The 24,143-nt window shown below is 37.4% G+C and overlaps 1 protein-coding gene across 22 annotated transcripts in view; it reads left to right on the forward strand.

Annotated features, from left to right (window-relative positions):
* The window catches only part of LOC120796508 (neurexin-1a), a 241,461-nt gene that overhangs the window by 13,138 nt on the left and 204,180 nt on the right, over positions 1 to 24,143 (forward strand). For 8 of the 22 annotated variants that reach the window (XM_040139432.1, XM_040139438.1, XM_040139442.1 and 5 more), the window contains exons 2-4: positions 3,548 to 3,565; positions 5,324 to 5,353; positions 6,114 to 6,125. The exons of 4 other annotated variants lie outside the window; for them this stretch is intronic. In XM_040139432.1, the coding sequence (XP_039995366.1) occupies positions 3,548 to 3,565; positions 5,324 to 5,353; positions 6,114 to 6,125 (60 nt within the window). Of the gene's footprint in view, positions 1 to 3,547; positions 3,566 to 4,125; positions 4,147 to 5,323; positions 5,354 to 6,113; positions 6,126 to 6,568; positions 6,617 to 24,143 lie in introns of all 22 variants that reach the window. 10 more of the 22 variants (XM_040139428.1, XM_040139429.1, XM_040139439.1 and 7 more) reach the window with 7 other exon arrangements.

The raw sequence follows: 24,143 nt of genomic DNA on the forward strand, positions 1-24,143 counted from the left end.
TTAACTCCAAAGACTTTCCTTTCAGGAGAGACCAGAATCATGATTATAATCAAACGGATTCAAAGGCAGTAACCATTAAATTTTGGGGTGTATTACCTTTAAGCTTCTTCACATGAAGGGAGTGCTTGTAATAAACACGTCTTGAATTTGGAATTTATACTCTAAATCCAGCTGAAACAAGGCAATAACAGAGATGGAAAAAATTCGAACAAACCTAAAGCACTGCAATGCCGATGACATGAAGGGTAGATGACAAAAGGTTGATTCGGGCAGACAGGATGTTCTAAAATTGTCAAATGGGGGAGAAAAATGAATTATATCTATTGCTGGATGTTGTGTCTAGTGAAAGTGACACATCCTCCTGTATGTGAAATGTAGCATCACCCGCAACCCTCCCTGCTCATTCCATGTCGCCTCAGCCAACTGCATTCAGACACACTACAGGACAGACATGGATGTCTTAATGACATTTAGTCGAGCTGGCTGACGGCAGCCAGTGCAGTGTATAGTAATGGATTTCTACTTTGGATCAGTTGTCACAGTTTTGAGCTCACAGTCAGAGGGTCAAGGTTATATTGAATCATATCTGCAGAAGGCAAATCCGACAGAAAAGAAAATCCATTTATAGATATATTTACAATTCTTGATTTTTTTTTTCTTGTCACACACCAGATGTTTCATTCAGTGAGGCATCAACTTGAACAGTAATGTAATTATTTTCGATGAGCCATGCACCACATATTTGCATGATCAACAGCATAAGACCATCAGAGATGCAGATCGTCTGATAGACAGCTGAGTGCATTTTGGTGTAGTGTTACCAGCACAATAGCACTGGGATCACTTTGTCAAGGGGATTAAATGGATTTACGTCTCTGGATTAGGATGTAACCAGCTGGGTACATTTGTGCAAGAAAGTGTGTGTGTGTGTGTGTGTGTGTGTGTGTGTGTGTGTGTGTGTGTGTGTGTGTGTGTGTGTGTGTATTTGTCTATGATAGGGGGCTTGTTTTAATGGTCCCTGTCAGGTGATACTGCTGTTAGAGAAAAGCTTCTATTCTTCAGAACACTACCAAATGAAACCTTTTGTATTGTGGCTACTAAAGATTGCTGAAGTTTGATTCAAAAGAATTACTTACACTACTAGATGCAATTTGCTTAAATGGTTGTAGTATAATGCTTCATCCAATCAAATTCTCTGAACACCTATATTGTGTTTTCTTATGAATCACAATTTGAGAACTTGCTGTCCATAATTGACTTTTTCTCCCCTGTTGGGATTTAAATTGTGAGTAGATTTCTCTTAGTGTGAAGATAATGTGCTCAGATCAGATTTAATATAGTGATACTGTATACTGCATGCCTTTCAACCTGTTTTTAAGTAATAGGATAAATCAGTCATTGTATCTCTAAACCTGATTTTAATTTGGTTTTGATCACCAATAATTAGAGAAAGGGAATCACTAAAATACAGTATTAATTGCACAATAACCTTATACACAAAACAAACCATCAAAACAGTGCTCTTAAAAAGGCCACTTGCAGAAGGGAAACGCAGTGGGGGAAATTACTAGTTATTTTGGCAAAATGTAAAAGTCATCGTCAGTCTTTGGGATCCGGACGTCAGCAAATGGTCTTGATTCTTTTACTTTTCTCTTCTCATGTGGTCACTTTGCAACTGCCAGCCTCATGCCTGCCTTGTCTGAATGCTTTTTCAGCAGAGTGCTTCGCACCATCAAGCAATCAACATTTTGTGAACAAAGTGCACTTTTTCAGTGTCTTTCACAACAGAGTCTCATTTATCTTGATGTCCACACAATAAAAAATGAGGAAATATGATCCACTTGATAAATGATACATCTGCTTGATGAAAGCTGCATAAAAAATTAAAATAATCAATTTCTAATTTACTTCCTACAAAAAATAAGGGTTTGGATAAATGAGGTACTATTTTAATTGATAATAGTACTTCAAATTATGTAACAACTTACAAATTTTACACAAAATTTAATGAAATTGATCCTGTTTTGTCAACTGAGGCTGAGAACTGTTCAATTGTCCTGTAATTTGTTCACAAAATGAGGATTTGGATTGGTATTTGTGCATGGTGTCTGATTTGGAAGGGGAACCTGTGGTGATGGTAAGTTTTGGGTCAAAAAATCGCTTGAATCTGGGCAAGAAACCATTTTAAAGAGGTAGGAGTTTATTTTGCAGTGGAAATTGGGCTTTTGTGCCTATCTGGCTGCATGGTTACAGTAATTGGGTTGACAGGACCATTTTTTGTTATATAAATATTGAGCAGACATTGCATGCATGATTTCAGTTTGTGAATGTTTTATTGAAGAAATAACAATAATGTAATGTCATCAAATTCTATTTTTCTTTTTCCTTTTATACCATTTTGTGTATTTCTGCTATTATGATTTAAAATATTTGAAAATGAAATCTGGAATCAGTCTCCAGACAAATCATAAGCACTTAATGATGAATAGAGCTGTTGACTGACCAATTTTGTCTTTTTATAGGTAGTCTATGGGCCCTTACACACGCTCATTTCATTGGTTTTGCATGTTTCCAGTCACATCATTTTGTCAAACCAATTTCTTTTCCCACTGGTAGCATGATGTTTACCTCACCTGTTTGCTATTACTTTACCAACCTAAGCGGTCTCCTTTATTAAAGTGACAGATTTTACATGGCAGTTTTCTCACCTCCACAAACCTCACTTTGATTGCCAAAATTAATGTTAGGGCAATTTCATTTGGGAGGCAATCTCCTTTTGCATTTCCAATATGTGCTCACTGGTCACTGCTTTCAGTACTGCGACGAGATCACCTGAATAGAGTTCCAGTAACACGAGACCCCACTGCCCGTTCTGAAACCTTAGAGGCATAGCTTTACCAAAGCCAACTCAATTTATTTAGGTTATTTTCTCTCGCAGTGCATTTCATCACATTTGGTGTAGAGCAGCTTTTTATTTAAGGAAGAAAAACTAAAGCAACAAAAAAAACCCCACTGCACATAGATTCCATTGAGCCTGCTGAATTAAATAATTGTTGATACCACAGTTACAGTCCATCATATTTTTTTCAAAAAAGTCGCATAAATAAAAGATTTAACGACCCTGACACAACAGCTGAACTGGCCTCAAGCCTCAAGATGTGCTTTCTACGAACTAACCATCTTATGCCTCGTGATCAATACTGGTTCTTAAATCATTTAACGGTGATGCCAGTTTTTTTTTTTAATCAGCTGTCAACAAAGACTTGTTTGAAAGAATTTAATTCTTCAAGGTTGTATCAAATATTCAGAAGGGCTCATTCAGTTACAGCTCTGTCCTGTATTCCAGGTCAGCGTATGAGCAAAAAGGGGGACAACAAAATAAAGGCCTATGTATAAATCAGCGTTTCCTCTGTGGGGGGTTACAATAGGTCACTTGCATGTGATGTTTAATGCCTTGCATGGTTATGACATGCAGTGGCCAGTACTAGTCTGCATGCTGCTTAATGAATGTCTTCCTCTCTTTCTCTTTGCCTGTCTGTGCTTCCAGAAGACAACTACACTGAAGGTGGGTATATTACTGTAATTGTTGATTTTCTTTCTTGCTAAAATTTGTATGCCTACACATTGTCATGGCTGAGGCTTCTCAAATGAATGTAAGCCAATGTTTTATATTGGTTATGGTATTGATATTGCTGGGTTGGTAAGTCTGATTAATCCGGATTTCATCGTTAGTGGTGTAAAACATAGTGGTATGTTCACATATAATGTGTGAAAACATTGCACAGATCTTTGTGATATTTTTTGTGTTTGTGATAAAAAAACAAAAAAAACAACCTAAATTTAGATTTTCATGTAGTTTAGAAGAATAAGGTTGGAATTAGCTTTTCTAACTCTAAACATCTCAGCAGTACTTACTTAAGCTACCAACTGTAAATGCTTTTATCTCAGGTGTAAATTCAGTGCTTACTTTGATTGCCACAATAAGAAAGAACAGCAGGGCTTCAGATCCTGAGAGCAATACTGAAAACCAGGATGGTGTACTCTAGGTAATCAAATTAATCAAAAAGAAAGTACAAGTAAAAAAGACAAAACAAAAAAAAGTAAAAATCATTTCGAAAGGTTTAGCCGAGAAATACTATAATTACAGTATTACTAGAGACTTGCACAAATCATAGCTATGAGCAAAACAGACCAATATAGACTAATTCCTTGTATCAGTATTAATAGAATAATTAAAAATGTCAAACTGTGATTATTGGAGTAAGTGCCCAATGTGTAATATAATTATACTTGAGTTTTACTTGCCCCTTTGCTGCTTACCTTAATGTGTGTTTATGGTAATTGCTATCATAAGCTAATGCTATGTGATAAGCTAGGTTTCTGAATAAATTTTAAAGTATATGCAGTTTTTATTTGATTGAATATGATAAATGTCTTGTTAGTAAATATGTAGTCATAAAAAGTGACTAAGAACGTTCACTTTCCTTGTATTAGGATTCCAGGGGGACAGAGTGAGTTATCGCTAATTTGTCAGTGAAATTACCCATATTTTTAAACAGGCTAATACCATAGTACACTGTATAGCAGAAAGAAAAGCCTGCTAACAGAAAGCACTGGAATTAACTAGTTTGCAGCTAACATAGAGCCCCTTCCTATAACAACTAGCTTTTGTTAGCCAGGCAAATAGCTAGGAGTCAGATTCAATGATAGCAAATTAGTATCAGCATTTTTCAGCTTTCAGGTGTTGTGAAAGTGTCCGAGTTATATTGCCACATTAAAAATATGTCACTTGAATGCCAGACGAACTATGGAACAGGAAATTGATTGTAAATTGTTAACACATACTGGTTAACTATGTCAATCAAATGAAAATGGCACATCAAAATGGCACGAAGACCAGACTATGTCCAATCATTGTCCTTTTTTTCCCCTGTATGACTCAAATGTTATGTGGACACTTGACGGTTGTTGTTGAAGGTGAAGGTAAAATGGGTTTCAGCTATATTAGTGTATAGGGATTTCTCCGTCAGTGGTATGTAGGATGGTAGTCTTCGTACTTCTCAGGTCAACCTGAATTTAGATTTCTGAATGGTGTCTAGTAAGTGGCTGATGATGCATTGCAACCTGCTTTGGTTGACTGAATGCTCATCATGCTAACCCTGTCTGCATCCTCCTCTATTTCTCTCCGTCCCACTCTTCCCTTATCCCAACGCTCCTCAAGTAGCACAGACATCTGCTCTGAAAGAGATGCCTGCGTGTCAGTGTCACACAGCTTCCCATGATCCCTTGTTCTCTGCTGACTGTGCTCTTGTTTTCCTTTAAGGTCTGGCACACCTGATGATGGGCGACCAAGGTATGAGCTCTGTTCCTTTATCCCATCCTACCTCCATTGTCCCTCCTGCTCCCATTGTGCTCAGAAATGTTTGTGGCTCTAACTCTTGTGCGATGCTCAGGCTTGAAGCTTCAGATATGGGCTGTCATTTCACTTATTTTGAATGACCTAGTTGATTTTCATTCTCACAGTGACTTCTTTTTTTCTGTATGACCTCTTTTTCAAGCTCATTTGGCTTTCTACTCCCCACTCTGCTGGGTAGTTGTGTCATTTCTCTCCATATTTTCTTTTTTTTTTTCGTTTTAATTATTCACATTTACTGTACCTTCTGATGTTTTATGATGATGTGGTTCAAGTAAAGGGATATTTGCATTAACAATTTTAGGACATAATGCATGGTGGTGGAATATAGTATATATTTTTATTATTTTATTTATATATTTTTAAGCTAATCCTCATCTGTCCTCGCTGTTGTAATGCACAGACAGTCTGTCTATTCTATCTCCATCTTTCCATCCCTGTGGCCACTGCATATCCTTATCATGCAGCAGAGCAAGGATGTGAAGTATTGTTCTTCTCTTTCCACTTTCCATTGTTACTCTTTGCTGTTGCACATTTCCTCTCTTATATTTACACATATATGTTGCCATCAAGCCTCTTTCCCCTCTCCTCTGTCCTTTTCCTACTTGACCATGACACTTATTGGTGTCTCTTCTCCTTTTGTTCTCCCTTTTTGTCTGGAATCTGCTTTCTTCATGGAACATTACATCAAATCTCATAGGTAAAAGTAAAGGTACTATCCTTTTAATTCTCTGAACTCATTAAACTATGACATCAGTGTTTGTGGCATTATATACTCATGCTAAATGAAGTATATAAAGTCATTGGCATTTTTAAAATTGCTTTCTCAAGTATTAATGAAAGCTTTTCAAGGTAGGTGCCGCTTTCGCTTTGCATTCACCCGTTTAAGCTGTGTCACCTGTTTCTTTTCTGCTTGATGCATGGGAATAATAAATGAGACTCATATGGGCATATGAACACAATAGTTGCTGTCCTAGTTCCAGTACACCACCACCCAGGGGTAACTACATTCTCTTTGTTTAAATAATGGGTTTGGGGTTGCGGGTGAGGCTTGATCATAGTGTTGTGGGCCTCCCATCCTGGCTGTGATCTTCACCTCTTCTCCCTGTGGGGTAAGTGGACTTCTGATCTTTCCCATTTGACTCTCCTCCTCAGGGCAGAGAGGGGAAGCTTGGCTTCTAAGGTCCCTACTGAGCATTCAAGGTAAAACTTTGATTCTTTCAAGTTGGTTACTGAAGTAAAGCCAAATTTAGCAAGTCATCATTAGCTTACTGAAGTGTGGGCAGCTTGAATGTCACTGTGTGTGCTTTACTAAATGGACAATGACATGTAATCAGACAGTATAATTTAAAATGTGGTAGTAAAAGTAGTGATTAACACCATGACATTCAAGTCCTTCACATGCATTCTAAAATAACTTTTTCCTTGATTTTGCTCATGTTGTTGCTTTGACTATGTTATTAGTTCTGGTTTCACAAACTCTTAGAAGCTTTTTTGATACATTTCTGTTTATTTACACCAAAAAAAAAAAATTGTATCTTAAATGCTTTCTCTTATCATATACTTGTGAAGAATCATCTGAACAGGTAAGCCTTTGAACTACCCAGTGGATATACAGTGTGAGATTTTACTTTATTCTGTGTGAACAGGAATCATAGCTACTGTATTGCAATGTCAGATGTTCTGCTGCTAGAAGTCTAAGCTGTAGTGATATAGACATGAATAACATTCAGACACACACACACACACACACACACACACACACACACACACACACACACACACACACACACACACACACACACACACACACACACACACACACAAAACCATTCCCCGTTACAAAATGCTGAGATTGATTTTTCCGTTTCTTAAGGTAAGTGTCATTTCCATTTTCAATACACATAAACTTGACATACAGTACATACAATAAATGCAATTCAACTTCGAATTTTTTATTTCAGTTAAAAAATCACCACTGTTAAATGTTCCAAAACTACATATTTCAAGTCCTGGAGTTTTGCAAAATCCTTACACTAATATACTTGTTATCATTGATCTAATTATGTAAAAAAAAATATTTTGGCATTTGGTATTCTGTAAACACAAATGCCAATTTTTCACTGAAATGGCATACAGGTCATGTCACGTGTACATGAGCCAAACTACCGCACACGTGGTGATAATGGCTAAAATTATATAATCTATGACTACCTGATTACTGTCCTTTATGTCAACATGTGATTTTACACAAATGAATCAAATAGCGGACTTTTAAGCCCCTTTTAGACCGCTAATCCACGCTCAGTACTCAGTACTGTTTTTAGTGTACACTATAAGGCTTCACCTGAACCTAACAGGTTGTTACTACACTAAACCAAACACCCAGCTTGGATGTGGCAGAAGGAACGCCACAGGGAGAGACTGAGAGAATGCTGATGAGGCAAAAACCTGACATACGTAGCACACTGCTTCTAATTTGGGCCATGGTTAGTCCCTTGTGCTGTACAATGCGAAACCTAGTCAGTCCCGTTATGTACTGTGTGGTCACATACACCATATTCCCCATTTGAGTATTAAATCTAGAGATCAGGATGATGCTTGTATTCATTGTCTGCTTTAAGCTTGTGAGAATATTGTGTATTATGTTAGCCCCCCTAAAGGTCCTCCTGTGTCACATTAACCACTTGTATGGTTTATCCTCTGTTTCATGGCTGCTCCTTTGAGGATGGGCTAGTTTATGTCTGCCGCTTTCAGCTGGTGTACTGACACTGGATTCATAAAATCATGTTCCCATCCAGCTCTAAAGAGCAGGGCATACAGTAGGATAAGTCGTAATACTGCTGGCACACAAATCACCAGGGTATTTAATTGCTGTCATCACAATAAACTGCCTTGTGCAGCTTAAGAGGAACTGCAGGCTGTGCAGGCAGGATTGCAGGTACAACTGGGCTTTTTCCAAATTAGTCTACTTTCTAATGTAATTGCTTTCACTTTCTAAAGAAGGAAATTGTCCTTTTTCATTATACCATGCACATTCCCAGGGATTTCTGTGAAGTGGGCAAGAGGATTCCTTTGCTGGTTTGTTCGCACATGATGTGCTATATTTTACATGACAAATTAAAATGATATTTAAAATGCACTATTCCCCTTCTTTTGTAAATTACAGATAGCTGATACGACAGGACCTTTTAACTGGGTGTCATACACTTAAAGATGGCACAAGCTGACAGATGCCCTCAAATAGTAATTTAGGACAAATATGAAGCAATTGGCTTCATAAGCCAGAAATTCTGCAATTTAATCTGCTGGACTACTCTTTGTATCTTGTATCCTGTCTTTGTTTTTTCTAGATTTGCATGAGCTGAAGTAGAAATTAAACATCAAATTATCAAACGTTACCATTTCACAGCCATTGTAGGAGTGTGTGGGTTTTAACAGTAGAAATTCATAAAGTGGACATAATTAGAACAAAGATTTGTGTGTTAGTGATAAATATACACATTGTTGTATGATTCATGATGAAACCCTTGCCGCTTGAGACAAAAACAATGCCACCATCACTGTTTGATCAAAACGTAGTTGTATATTGGCATTAGAATAGCAATTTTGAATAAACGTATGACATCCTTAACATTCACGCAAGTAGACTAAAATTCAATGTACAACTTGAGTCATGGCTCTGTTCTAATGCTAGTGTCCCATCTAATCCAGGACATGTTTACTCAACCCTGAAGAAAAAGCATCTAGTGAGGAGGGGGTGCATATATTTGCATTCCTTACTGCGTGGTACAGTAATGGATAGAAGTTAAGCAGGGATTCAGCACAGCTCAGTGAGTAAGTGCTGTAGGAGTGTGTTTAGGTACTGAAAAAGCCTCACTTGACATACTGTACAGTATGTGGAATTTTCAAGTGCCACATAATCACTTCAACACAAGCTTTAGTCTCTAATTTTAAGTTTTTTGCCATCTGCATAACTGCAAAGGTCACTATAGAAGATTATTTCTCCATAGTTTCAAGAAATCCAACACTTGATGCTTCCACTCAGACACTTGAAAAAAAATTAGCAACGCGGTTGCTATATATGTATTTTAGAATATTTAGTATAACGTTATTCCCAACCTCTCATTCTGCTATCCAGCTTCTTGCTGTGAAATCTGTTGAAGCTGTGCTTGAGTGACGTTATTGTCTTGTCTAATGTGTTTGCAAGGATTAGATTTCCCATCATCAAGCATGGCTCGAAAATTCCTTAAATCAATTGTTCCCAAAGAAGATGCCACAGCAGATTTGCTGCAACGATTTGTCTTATATTTTAGTTGTGAGGCTACAAATTTTAATGACTGCAATGTCATCTTCAGGCATCAAACGAAAATGTCATGGATTTAAAACAGTCAAAGAAACAGAAAGATATGCATTGTAATCCTTGTGTAGTGATAAAAAGCCAGTGCACCATCTATTGCTTTCCTGGCTTTGTTTACTTCTGACAGCACAGTTGGCCTCAGTAGAGGCAGTACCAGAGTCATTTTGATTGTATGGTATGTTCTGGCTTTTGTATAAGTGAGCTTACAAGGATTACCGCATGAACCAGAGCGGCGAGCAGCAGTGCAGTGTGTCAAAGTGGCAGGTGAAGAAAATGTAGAAGACACTGGTTCCATGTGGGCTCGCGTAAGGCTTGGGTGGTCTCACAGCTTTCACATTTCCTTCTTTGCTTTACACTTAAGTTGACAGGTTTGTGAGATGACAGCTGAAATTTGCTGGTTGTCAGGGTACGACAACATACTCTTACATGTGACTGTACAGGTACATGTCAGTCAGAGGTAACGATTATTATGACAACCAATGGGAAGATTTGTCACAGTATTCTCATAGTAGACAGACATAGATTCATTTTGAGCTTTAAGGGTTGTGTGTGGGTGCTGGTGTGTGTGTTACTGTGTATGTATGATATTGGTGGTGGTGATGAAACAATATGAAAAAAAATACTATGAGGGGGTGTAATAGTTTAGAAAAGTTTAAAAACCACTGACTTATACAGTACAAAGGTCTGAGACCACTTTCCCATTCACTTGAATGGAAAATTGCACTGTATATGCATTAAAACCTCTCTTTCAGAGGTTCTGTCTTCCTTCTCTAGGAAATCTTAGATGCATATTTGGAAAGATTAGTTTTCAATGTTTAATTGAGTGGAGTGATTTTACTGAGAGCTGCTTTATATTTTCCAATGATGCCTGTAACCACAGAATAGTCCATCTGAAGCACATGGGACCTTAGCAATGAGATCGCAACAAGTTAAATAATGTTGAACGACATGTCAGAGTGCAACTTGTCAAGAATCGTCTGCCATATTTATCCGACAGGTAACACAATACCATGTGGTGTGCGTTAAATCAACAACAGATGTTGCCTTTGTAGCTTCAAATAAACCTGGAAGACTGTCAGTAAAATCCTTTCAGCTTCACTGACTCCCCCAGGATTAAAATTTCTCAGCTTCAACCCTGGATATTAAGCATATCCGTGGCTGCAGTCTTTTCTTCTTGAATAGATATTAACCTCTAAGCTGCATGTTATGGTCAGAATTAAGAAAACCAGGATGTCCTTTAGTGAGGGTGGCACCAAGTGCTCGCTTTCTTACAGTCTTGATTCATGCTATACGTCTCCTGGAGAGCATACTCAGAGTTGATAACACCTTACAGTGAGTGGTCATCTGTACTTTCATCATATAAAATGTCAGTGGAAGTGCTGTTTGAAAAGCTGACTCAGAAATTCCAACAAAAAAATTTAATTGGGTAAAATCAGCGCCATCTGGTCTAAAAAAACCCAAACTGAGGAGCCTGACTGAAGCACATACTGTCCATAAATCAGTAGCTCTTTGTCTTTTTCCCCAATCAGGAAATCATTGTGAAAATATAAAACGGAAAATATTGTGCATTTGGTCCATTTGAGATTAGTTTACTGTTATGGTTAATGATCAAAGAACTAGCTTGTTCTTTAAGAAGTTTACTTTATGGAAGATAAACTACTATAAAAATATATCCTGTATACCGCATGTCTCTTTCAGAAGGCAACGCTTTCAAAGTATCAATGAAGTAAAATCCAAGTGCTTACAGATATTCAGGGACCTGCCCTTATATTTCTCTGCATGCTTGCAATTTCTGTCATATTCAAACTGCTCTTTAAGAGAAACTCACGAGGAAATCATAAACATGGGGGTGAGGAGAAAATGTTTACGATGGCATTAATTTGCAAGTGTCACAGTCTTGCTCAGTTCCAGGTTTTAAGTCTAAGCTAATTTTTTTTTTTTTTTTCACGTTTCACTCTCTGTGAAGAGTTCTGCTGAGAAGTCCTAAAAATGTGATTTAGCATACCTGTAGTTTTGCAAGCTTAAGCAAATATTCCAGTTGACGGACCAAAATTTCAAAGCTCATCCCTCAGCACGACAGTCATTGAACTGTAAGAAGCAGACTCCTCCCTTAAATATCTTTAAATTCCTATGTTGAAAGTTAAAAATGAGTAATAATAATTTAACAAATACAGTTTTATCTGCACTAAAACATTAGCATTGAGTCAAGAAAATGCCACTGAAATTATGTCAAAATTAATTTCACACATATAATTAATCATGTTCCCTCATAACAATAGTGTGAAAAGCATGATTAATTTTAGAGTGGAGGGGGGAAGTGCGAAAAAAAACTGTCAGAGTTATTTTAGTGAGATATGACAGGATATGATCAAGTAGCCAAAGCCACCTGGCCCCGCTACATACAAAGAAGCCAGTGGTTGTTGACACATCGCTTTAATGCCTTCATGTCATCGAACTTTCACTCTAATCTGAAATGTTTAAATGACTCAGAGTAATTGATTATGTTAATATTGCAACAAAGCAGATAGATGGGCTTTGGTGTGCTTTCCTGCTTTAGAGGCTTCTGAGAATTTTCCACTACTTCTATAATTTCTCAAAACTGTTAGATAGACCATGAGGATTTTCCAGTATATCCATACTGGCTTTGAATGTAGCCAGGTTGATATGGAACTGGTTTCCTTGGTGGACTTCCTGTGCAGGTATTCCGAAAAAAGTTTATCACATTAAGATTTCATGCACAGTGAATTTTTCCCACTTAAAGTTTACTTACTGCGTACTAATTTACCTCTTTCATGCCTGCACTAGCAAGTTTACCTGTTCCATATACCAACCAAGGGCCAACCCAGTGTTGCTTACAAACAAGGTAATTGTACTTGATGGGTCACAGAGGCAGTTTTCACAGCCACAGAGATGGAGAAAACAGACTTCTTTGCAGAGCAGAGGGAAAAAAAGGCCTGTAATTGCCTGGAGTGAGATTTGTGTATCTTGACATGGCAGATTGGCACTACTGCACTAAAGCTCCACAGATTAGTACATTACCAGAGATTCTGCTCCTGAGGGGGAGGCAGGAAGACACACAGAGAGAGTGAAGGATTTAAAGCAGTCCGAGAGAGGCATTTAAAGAATGAGCACAAGGAAATGGGCTGAGAAAGGGAGAGGGGGGACAACGTGGAAAGAAGTGTGATAAAGTGGGATTATAAAACAGAGGCATGTGATTATAATAGATTCAGAGGGAAAATATAGTGATCAAAGAAAGAAGAAAAACATTAAGACCATTGCCTGAAGTTCAATGAGAGTGTTTCCTTTTTGAAGAAAATTAGGTTTGTTTCGAGCAAACGTTTATTTTCATACATCAGAACTGCCTGCCTGGCTTCCTGATAGACATGTTTTGCCTCGATATGCCGGTCTCAGCTTCATCGCCAGCATCCTCAATCAGATAAACAGTAAAATACCTTCACATGTCTGAACTGTCATAACAGACAGTTTTTCTGAGGTTGGAGACAGGTTTGAACAGCATTTCTGTTTTCTCACATAGCTCATCAATGACAACGAAATCCAACAGCAGACTTTGGATTAATAGTTATCAATGCGCTTCCCAAAGAATATTTATTATAAAAGATGACAAGAATATAATTTTTCCCAACCTAAGGAGAGGGTGAAGGAGAATGTAGAATAAAAAGGTTGGATCAATACGTACAAGGCTCATCTGGCTCCCCAGGTAGAGTGGAAGGAGATCTGCTCCAGATCAATATTACTGGTCGATGCCAGTGAGAGACTGCAGTGATGAAAAACTCTATTTCTTGGCCTGCAGAAGGCACTAGATGAATCGTAGCAGAAAATAGATAAAAGGGAGATACCTATACTTCAGCTGTAGACTGTGAAATGCATCGTTTGTACGTCGGTTTGTTTAGTTATATTCCAGCTTTGAGATCATGGATTATGGCCATTTTATTGGCTTCCACTGATGGAATTCTGCCAGGTGTTGTCGTGATGCACTGTATAGGCTATGAAATCACTTTATCCCTTCAGTAGGTATTATGAAATGAGATAAAAATGCACACAATACATGTTTATAGAGTGACGTACGGTGCTGTAGTGCTGCTGTGTGTAGGTTATTTATGTGAGCGAGCAAGTGGCTTAGCTACCTTCAAAGAGATTGTTATGCCCCCCCATCATTAATGGTTCATTCATCTTCTCCCATTACACTCTAAGTCTGCAACGTGTTACTTTCCACACATGTTGGAGAAAAGGGAAGCAGCGTGACTAGTTTACATGGAATCACTCACTCACAATTCATTTTCATATGCCCTTCCCAAGACTGTTGTCCTGTCTTTTCATCGTGGCATTGTAATGCATACTGTTAAAAATGGAGCAAATGAGTGTCGATAGCGCTGTGACAAATGTTCTTTATGCTACACAAATAAATGCAAATTACAGAGGGGGATTTTTAAATTAATTATGGTGATTACAAATGCATCTTTCTATCCATAAACAAATATCGTTCAACTTGAATCAATGTCAAACAGTTTTACAAATGAATGCAACCCTACTTAGATCAAAGCCAAGTATTCTACATACACTGAGTTCATTTGCATTTGAGTGCCACCTGTGCATATTATTGTGTAAAACATTTGTTTTTGCATTTATTACAAATCAAATGTGTGGATTTCATTTTTTTAATATCAAGGTCCAGACTCTATTCCTTCAGTTTGTGTAGTGTATAGATGAAAACTTAGAATACCAGCTTTTTAGCTCATTCATTTGCAATTTCCAAGTGGGAAAACCATCAGTGTAGGATCTGCGTCAGATCAGACAATATCTCAGTCAGTTTAAATGCTTCTTCTTCATCTAAAAATATAAGATATAGTATAAGACAATTATTATATCCTAATATATTATTGTATTAATGAACACCAAGCTGGAAATATATGGAAACCTGACGATAGTTTAGGCTGGGTATTTATTTGTAAAATTGTACCGGATGATGCATTTACAATCATTTCCTTACAAAGCATCATATATATTTGTGAAACATTTTCTATATTTTAGCACAAACCTTGCATTTCTCACTAGTATTTCTCGCCAAAGATTTAATAGACAGGAACAACAGAACTAATCAGCATTTACCAATCCCAGAGGTTGATTTATTAAATAAATATAATAAATTAAACTATAAGCGGGACGTGAGAGCTCTTGCACTATTGATAGAACATTCTGTGAATATTTTTTTTGACTGCCCAAAACCCAAAAGTGGATGCTGTTTCAATGATGCATAGCGAGGAAATGGCAAGGCTCCCTGTGGGAAATTGAATAGTCCATTTCCAATCGAGTGTGCCCTGGAAAATCCATGGGGGTCAGTGGCAATTTGTCTCAGGAGGTCTGCACTGAGAGTCATTACACTCAAGACTAACATGTCCCGAGGGACAGAACCATTCTTTAAAGGGAGACTTACATTCCCTTTTGATATATATAAAATATTTCCTTTTTCTCCTTGTGCTTCCTCTTGCAAACAGGTATGAAGATTTTTCCCCTGTTCAAAGCAGTACCATATGAATTGCATGTTGCATAGAAGCATAATAACCAGCACAATACGAGGCAGCACCCATTAACCTCTATTTTCGAGATGCCCATCTTGGTTTAACAAATTGCTCATGTCCCGTCATTAGTATAAATAAAGTGCCATATCTGCTCCACTTTGAGGACAAATTATGTTGTGGCTCAGATTAAAGGTGTCATGAATTTCAAATGGGCAAAATGTGCTGCTATCAAGTAATTGTCTCCATGTGGTAAAAGCAACTCTCTGCTAATTTGGTTGCTCGGAGATGATCTTGGTTGAGGATTTTGTTGTCGATGATCAATTCAATTGAAAATATTTAAGTGGTCATGACTAAAAATGACAAAGAGCAATGCACTGTTAATCTCAGCTCTGTTTTACAGACCGTAAGGCAATATCTGAAGTTATACTAATTCTACCTTTTTTCCGAATGAGAATGAAGCAGAGCTGCTTTATATGGTGTTGCTGTTTTACAATAGTGCCACTTTTTTTATTCAAATTCAAGCTCTGTGTAGCGTCATAGAGTACTTGATGAAATGGCAGCAACGTAGCATTGAATGAAGTTTAGTCTGCCTATTTATGCTGCTCATCTAAAGAATTGTTTTCACTTTGGATGCAGTACATCCATCTGTGTCTGTGTTATTCATTTGCCCTTTCCTCTCATTTCCTGCCTTGGTTTTTTTTTTTTTTTCACTCTGCTCCTCAGATTTAACTCAGCCGTACCAAACATCCTTAAAGGGAAAATACACTGATGAAAGTCAGTGGGAGATTGCATGGCCCCACTTGATCCATAGATGCTATATCAGTGAGTTTCTAGTTATCAGCTCAGTCTTGTTTTGGCTTGTGGATGACATCCACGTCAGAGCAACATGAAAATGTCAGCGCTATTCCTGTTTTTCATTGTGTTGTTGTTAGAGGAAAGTCAGAGGAGCATGATGATTCCTTGCAAACCTGGGTTTTGGTGTATCTAGCTCATAAAATGGATCCTGAAAAAAACAGAAAAGGCTTATTTTCAACAGTTTTTTTTTTTAAATAATATTTTTAAGAAGAGAGGCCAGGCTGCCTTTCATCTGTAAATAACACCACATAAGCATGATCATGTAGCTACTATATGCAATCAGAAAAATATGTTTAAGGCAATGACAAGTATTAATCTGATGCACTTTTAGAAGAGGTATTTGAAAGGACAGTTGAAAAAAATATGCTTTAATGCTGCCAAAGAAAGTGAAACACAGATTGATCAGTGGTATAATCATTTAATGTCATTACACTGACTGACCTTTTCCAGTGTAATTATGCAAACAATTTTGAAAGTAAAAGCCCTCATGGTTAATATCCTTGTGGTTTTCTTCACAAATACGTTTAAACAGCACTTTTCATAACCTTTCTCTCAGTATCTACATTAACAAATACATTAATGGTTGAGAATTCATATGGAACCAAAGGACTGGGTTTGAATAAATAGAGAGGTTTGTGATTTTCGGATATATTTCTGTGCACGATCCTTTGCTAAAAGCTAAACCTTTGTGATGTGATTATAATTACTAAATTTAGCTGATTCCATAATTTTAAGATGGCATTCTTCAACTTCTAAATGTGTTATTTTGAATGGACAGTAATGACAATGTTGTATTTGCAGTTTCATTTAAATGCGACACTAAAACCTTTTTCTAATAAACAATGCAAGGTATTGCAGCATTAAGCTTCAAGGCATTACATGTAAGATCCTTCTAATGTTGATATGTCAGAGCTAATAATTTCACTACTCTCCTGTTAGTAGAATGGACAGTTAAATGCGTATTACAGTATAAATATCTTCACAAGATATAACTGGGGATTTATCATCCACATCTCTTCTCTCTAGTGGCATTTATACCTCCCATGAATTATAGATGATACTAATTGTTTCATTTGTGGTTTTTCCCTTTGGTGTTTTAGTAATCTATGATTTTTTTTCTTCCTGATCTTTATCACTGTAATAGGTGTGTTTTGTACAAGCCTCAATGAAATCTCCCATTACAATTAAGCTAGATGAGGTATGATAACTTTACAAAGGAATGACTTCATCATACAGTAGTTTCTGTTGTCTCAGTGCATTGCAGCAAAACACAATATCATGACCAAGCAAGTAAGAGAATTTAGTGGGATTCAATGGATTTGAAGTTTTCAGACACTCTCTGTCTTAGAATTAAACTGACAGAATCAGCCAGGTTTTTATCAGGGTTTAAAAACATGTTCTCCCTTAAAATGTTCAAATAATGGTAATAATCAAAAAAAAAAAAAAAAAAAGAGAGAATTTAAGTCATATGTTAATACTACTATTTAAAAGACACACGCTTTTACACTTATTAGTGCTTGATTAAGATTGTGCTGCCTGTGGGCAATGACACTATGAACTGTAAATATTATATTGGTTTCAGATGGCCTTGCTGGGGCCATAATTCTCTGTCCCTGAGCTAAAGTGAAGGTCACCAGGGAGCTGTCAAAATGTCCATGTTCCCATGAACATCCTACCATGACAGGGCTCCTGAGTGCATAATTTGCAACACACCTAGCCTTTACCTTTAGCCTGCATTTGGGGATTACATCAACCTGTATTACTGAGATTAGTCAGAAACAAGCAAGGCTAATCACCGAAAAGCCATTATTCCAGGTAACAGTTAAGTCTCTGATGAACTGATTTTGTGTTACATACATTTAATTTGATGTGGGTCCAGGATATTGTAGCCCACACTAATGTTTATCATATTTGTTATGTTATGGCAGAAACTATCAAGCCTTAGCTCTGCTGGAAAGGACTTTTTGACATGTTTAGGAAGTGTATAGTGCTTGGCAAAGGCTGCAGCCAGCTCCTATTGGTTTCATTTAAGAATTCCATCTATGCTAGACAGCAGTTCTTGATTAAAGCCACCGTAGGCAAGATTTTACATAAAAACACCAATAGATCATATCAGGCAGCATCACAAAGTGGGGCTTATCAGAAGGTCGTCCTATCCACCATAACTGAGATCACACACATTTTTCTTACTTGATAAAATTAAATTCTGGTGTTGAGAATGGTCATTTCACCCACAGGAAATTAAAAATCAACGCTTACAGCCATTACAAGCTGTAACTTGCAAATTTCATGAACGTAATGAAAAACAGGCTCAACAGGTATCACACAGAGATAGAAAACCTTGAAGTCCACATAGTAGAAATATCTACCTATGAAATAAACCACTGTATGTAGTAGTACAGCCAGTGGGGAAAAAAAGTATGTGTATATATATGAATATATATATGAATATATATGTGAATATATATATATGAATATATGAATATATATATATATATATATATATATATATATATATATATATATATATATATATATATATATATATATATATATATATATATATATATATATATATATATATATATATATATATATATATGAATGAATATTAACACTTTCCACACACTTTCTCACATTGTCTTATAGATTATTAATTTACGCATCTATGTTTTGACAGCATAAAAATGTGTAAAGATTAAGGTTTAGGGTCTTCACTGGAGGGCTTAATGGTGGCAGAGTATGAGATGAAGATATTTGCATGAATGTGTCAGTATTGTGGTTCTAAAGAAACATTATACATTTTACAGCACTGGAGCTGCATTTGCTGTTATAGTGTAATTTAGAGGCAGTGCCAGTGACTAAAATAGGCTTGCAGATAAGAACTGAGGATGCCTTGCACATCATTAAGTGTGAAATATAACAACACGCCCCTGAGCTGCGTACTGTTTCCCTGGAGAGACGGCAGCTAGATAGGGCTCTGCACAATTATGGCCGAGAGAGCCACAGCCCTACCTTCCTCGCTTCATTTTAAAGCCGCTCTGATGGAGAATGTCGCGGTACACAACTACATGAAGCACCTGAAACCAAAGGCATGGAATCCTTTAAATGTTGTTTGTTCTCTGATCCGGTAAAGCAGTGACGAAGTAGTTCTGACTGGGTTTCTGTTCCTCCTCAGGTTTTCAGTCCACAGGTATAGCAATGCATGAGCCTAGAGTGTACCTACAGGCAGATTATCAGTGGAATTATTTCCCACCACTCCAAGCACTCCATGGAAAGGGACAAAGAAAATGTTACAATGTCTATGAAGATACATACCCTCTGTAAAAGGAAAGATGTTTTGCTCCTCTGCCTTGCATGAAAAGCCTGACTACCTTGCTCTGAAACTGCGTGCTTATTTTAGAGGTACAGTATGTTTGGCTGGAAATGTAGGCAAGGTAGCATCATTGTCATTCTGTCAGCTTTTAAATATAATGAAATACCTCTTCTATGAATCATTTCATTACGCGTTTGGAACAGAAACATAATTAGCAGCAGTATGACACAACAGTGGCTTCAACCCACCCAATCAAACACCAGCTTTAATTTATGATACATTATGGGCATCTTCAGTACTAACTCGTGATACATATAACCAATCTGCACATGCAATTTTACACATAGAATCACTGCTACTGTAAGCAGTTTCAGAGTGAATGGATAATGAATCATATACACTACAGAGAAAAAAACTGAATGCTATGTTGACATTGGTATTTTCCAATCTTTCCAAAATCCCCCCCACTGCAGAACCCTGGGGATCCAGAGATGAGTTTAAAAAAAGTCTCCTAACGTTGTGGTTTTTTAGACTGCTGACAGGCTGTTCTCTGGCTATTAAATCCATTTCTCACTGTCAGTGGGGCTGGAGCAGCTTAAATTTGAATGAGGAGATGCTGGTGCTCCTGCTGCTGTGGGACCTATATATAAACTGAGGGACATGGAGTCCATATTGTGCATTGTGTCACAACTGATGTACCTTTGGATTATTGAGGAACTAAGGTTGTTTGGATCATCGTGGTCATACATTAGGATTTTAAAACTTTTAGGTATGCCACAAGAAAGACTCAATGATGCCCAGCCTCATTTATCTATCAGGCTATTAGATTATAAGATTATTCCAAGAAGTTTTTATACCTAAATATCAACAACAGTCTAAAACAACTCAAATTAGTCTATTCTGCTCTGCCACCTCTATGATCAAGCTCTGGTTAAGTTTAGGCAACTAAAGCTTAAGTGTAGGGAAGGATTGTTGTCGTGGTTAATGGTGAAAACAAACCAGCGCTGACTATTGGTGGGAAACACTGTCACCTATAAATTATGTTTATATACAACTGATTTGTTATGCCAAATACATTTGAAGGAAAATTGCTACCTCTATCATCTTCAATGGCAACATTCATTCCAACGAAGGAAGTGCTATATTTATGTGTTTGTTAAAAACATTCCTAATTATGTTAATTAGGAGTGAAATTCATTACGCAGCATTATGTTTTTCTTGATACATATTATCTGTAGCAAATTTGTAGAGTATAAACATAATGTCAAGTAGATGTCAAACTATCTATATACGCAAACTATCTGTATACGCAACCATCTACTCAAGTAGATGGTTGCGTATACAAATGCTGTGTATACGCAACCATCCACGTCAGCATTGTGCCTGAACATAAACACATTTATTCTGAAGCAATCCCAACTCATAGTCCACTTACTAGCTTTTTCAGGAGCTGTCCATATTAGCAAATGGAGTCAAATGCTCAGTTGTCATGGAGAAGGCTCTTGGAAATAGCAGTTTCACAAAACACAAGACAACATAGACAACATATGCTTGTCTTGACTATTCAGGACTAATCCTTTTAAATTGAATGGTAAACCAGAACCCACAAGTCATCCAGAACAAGCAAACACAACGGCCATATTGTGTATGCCCCCTCCCCAACACATACACACGCGCGCACACACACACGCACACGCGCACTCACACACACACACACACACACACACACACACACACACACACACACACACACACAGACACACACAAATCCCTCAGTCAGAGATTGATAAGAGGAGAAGAGAGCTGACAATGGATTTCTGGTACCAAAATGATTGTTATGAACTTTATCTTGAGTCTTATTTGAGAAACAAATGGCCCTGTCATCAAGAACACACCATCTATAATTCTTTGTCCTTATTTTCCATAAACAGTTATTCCGCCTATGCCGGCCTTGGTGCCAGAAGATAAATAAGGGGAATTAATTTGTGTCAGGATGACAGGAAAGCACTGCTCTGTTTGGCAGGAAAAACAGAGCAGAGAGTGTTATTAATGACCAGATGTGTGGACTGCAAGGACCACAGTCGCTCATAAGGAGGTCAGGAGAGAGGGAGGCGAGCCAGGGGGGAAGAGAGTACCGAAACAGGGTGCTAAAGCAAGAATAAAGGGAATATTCAGTAAAGTGGCAGATCAACTGAGGAAACTAGTCTTTAGGATGTTAGAAAGCACAGCACTCCTCAGCACTCCTTGCTTGGTCTAGTTTTTAATGGCACCATCCTTACCTTTCAACACTCCTTGCTGTGTGACGGTGTAATATAAATTATGGGCTCCTTACTGCTGACTTGGGAGCTGTGTGTTGTGTGGAGGCAGCAGTCAGGTCCATGGAGCTGTGACCAGACCACCTGTGGAGAGGACACAGGCCCTGACAATTGATAGTTCTGTAGCCTTGGATGGGATCATGATTTTAGAATAGAAAGCATTTTCAGAGTCAGTATGCATGTGTGTGTGTGAGTTTCTTTAGAGGTCAATATCAGCCAATAAGTGTTCAGTTCACACATGGTTAAAATTAATTGGCAATTAGATTCCATCACTCCTCCGTGTAATTCATCATTGATCATTTCAGTGAATCAACATTCAGAACTTCTTTTCTAACTTATTTTCTCAGTCAGCTTCTTATTATGAGTTATGGGATCCTTCATGAACACACTACTCTGCCAAAGTTAAAATAATTTTTGTTATTTAATATCAGACATTTCTTTTTTTCTTTAAAAAAAAGAAACCTCTCTCTCTTTGTGCTCTTTGCTCACTGGTTTGAAGTTAGTTTGGCTTATTTAGAAAAATATGATGTCACATACTCCTGTGCCCCAGTCACGGTTCAGCTTCAATTTGAATCAGAATGCGATTACAGTTGGGTACAGTTGTTTGCTTTAGTTGTCGGCGATTTCAGTCAAATCTGATCAGACCACAGCCACACAGTTCTGGAGTGTTAAACTCTTAAAAAAAATACCTAAAATGTTTTATTTTCTTTTTTTTTTTAAAATATGATTGTTGCGTATTTAGTCTTAAACACTTCATGTAATACTGAAATACTGTCAGTTTTGAAGCCAAGTTCTCTGTGTCATTTTAACTTTCTTTTATGAATACATTTTCCCCTCTTTTTCCCTTGTACATATCTGATCATAGATTTATAGGACTTTCTATTGGTTTCCTTTTAAAATCATTTTGCTAAATGAAATTTCGAGGTTTTACATGTATCTGTAAAGTGTGTACAGTTTTAATTAGCCGGTGACAATTCACCTTTGTCAGCGGTAGATTGTGTTTCATCTGTTTTGAAGAGTTTTATTGGTTGTTAGTGGCCACTGCTGGTGTAATTTATGGTGTATCTTTTGATATAGAGCAGTTCAAAATATCTAACTAGAATAATGTTATAATTGTGTTTAATCTGTAACTGGATAGCGAACTAACTCATACTTACCTGTAATGTTGGCTACTAGGAGAACTCATGGAGTTGTAAAGTACCATGTGACTTTGCTTAGCAGTTCATACATGATTATGCCAGTTAAAATTTGGTATGTTTTTAGCAGTAAGTTCATCCTGATTAAATGACTGTTTTCTGATTCATACGTGTCATACAATATGTAAACATAGCATATAGGTCGTAGAAAAAAAATGGAATGGTGTTGCTGGCTGTGTTAATTACAGATACATTTGCTTATCTAAAAATAGAACCCACCATCTTACTGCGACCCATATGCTAATGCAATACAACATGGACATAGCCCACTTTATTGCATGGACTTGTGCTCCGCTGTTCACTGTACATTTTCAACAAAGGTTTAAACCTTGGCATTAAGCAGGTTTCTGGTTAGCTTGCTGCCTCACCTCGCTGAATGGCTGAACAGCAGATATTTGTTAGCCAAAACACTTAACCGACCCCCCAAAAGTCAAACATTGCTTCTCTAAACATTAAATATAAAATTCACCTGCTAGCTGCACCTTGTTATAACCAAGACAACCCACTCAGAGAAAGATATTAAGAGGAGAAAAAAAAAGCATTAATTAGTGTTTTCTGTTTGAAAAGTTCACTTGTTTTTTTAAAGCTACCATCAGAGGGTTGTGGCTGGGTCAGCGGATGCAAGAAAGTGTGCCTCACTGTGAATGTAAGAGAAACAAGTATGTATGTTTACACTGTAACATCACTGCTGCGGAATAAAAACAACAAAATTAATGTTTCCTTCAGTAAGAACTTGAGTATTATATGAGGCAATAGAGGCTGCTATAACAAAAACAATGTACTCCCTCCAGCCAATGAGACGTCAGCATTTACCGAGGCCATGAAGTAAATATTAATGTAAGACTGCAACATCTGTTAGGAAAAGGATGATGTAATTGTATCATGTAGCATGGTGCTTTTGCAAAGAGGTAAACATTCAAGTTCCCAGTTCAAAAGTTTGGGATTTAAAACACAAAGCACTTGAACAAACTGCATGGCAGATATTAACAGACCAACAGCCACCATACAGAACATATAGTACTAGGCTATAAGCAAATTAAATGGCCTGTATTATGGAAGCTGTGAGCAGCCACTGGAGCCGGAGTAGGGGGGACAACAAGGCTTTTTATCCCCCCGCGTTCAGGTTCTATGGAAATAAAGTGGTAAGGTCT

Source organism: Xiphias gladius, chromosome 11 (assembly GCF_016859285.1).
Source record: "Xiphias gladius isolate SHS-SW01 ecotype Sanya breed wild chromosome 11, ASM1685928v1, whole genome shotgun sequence".
Classification (NCBI taxonomy): Eukaryota; Metazoa; Chordata; class Actinopteri; order Istiophoriformes; family Xiphiidae; genus Xiphias; species Xiphias gladius.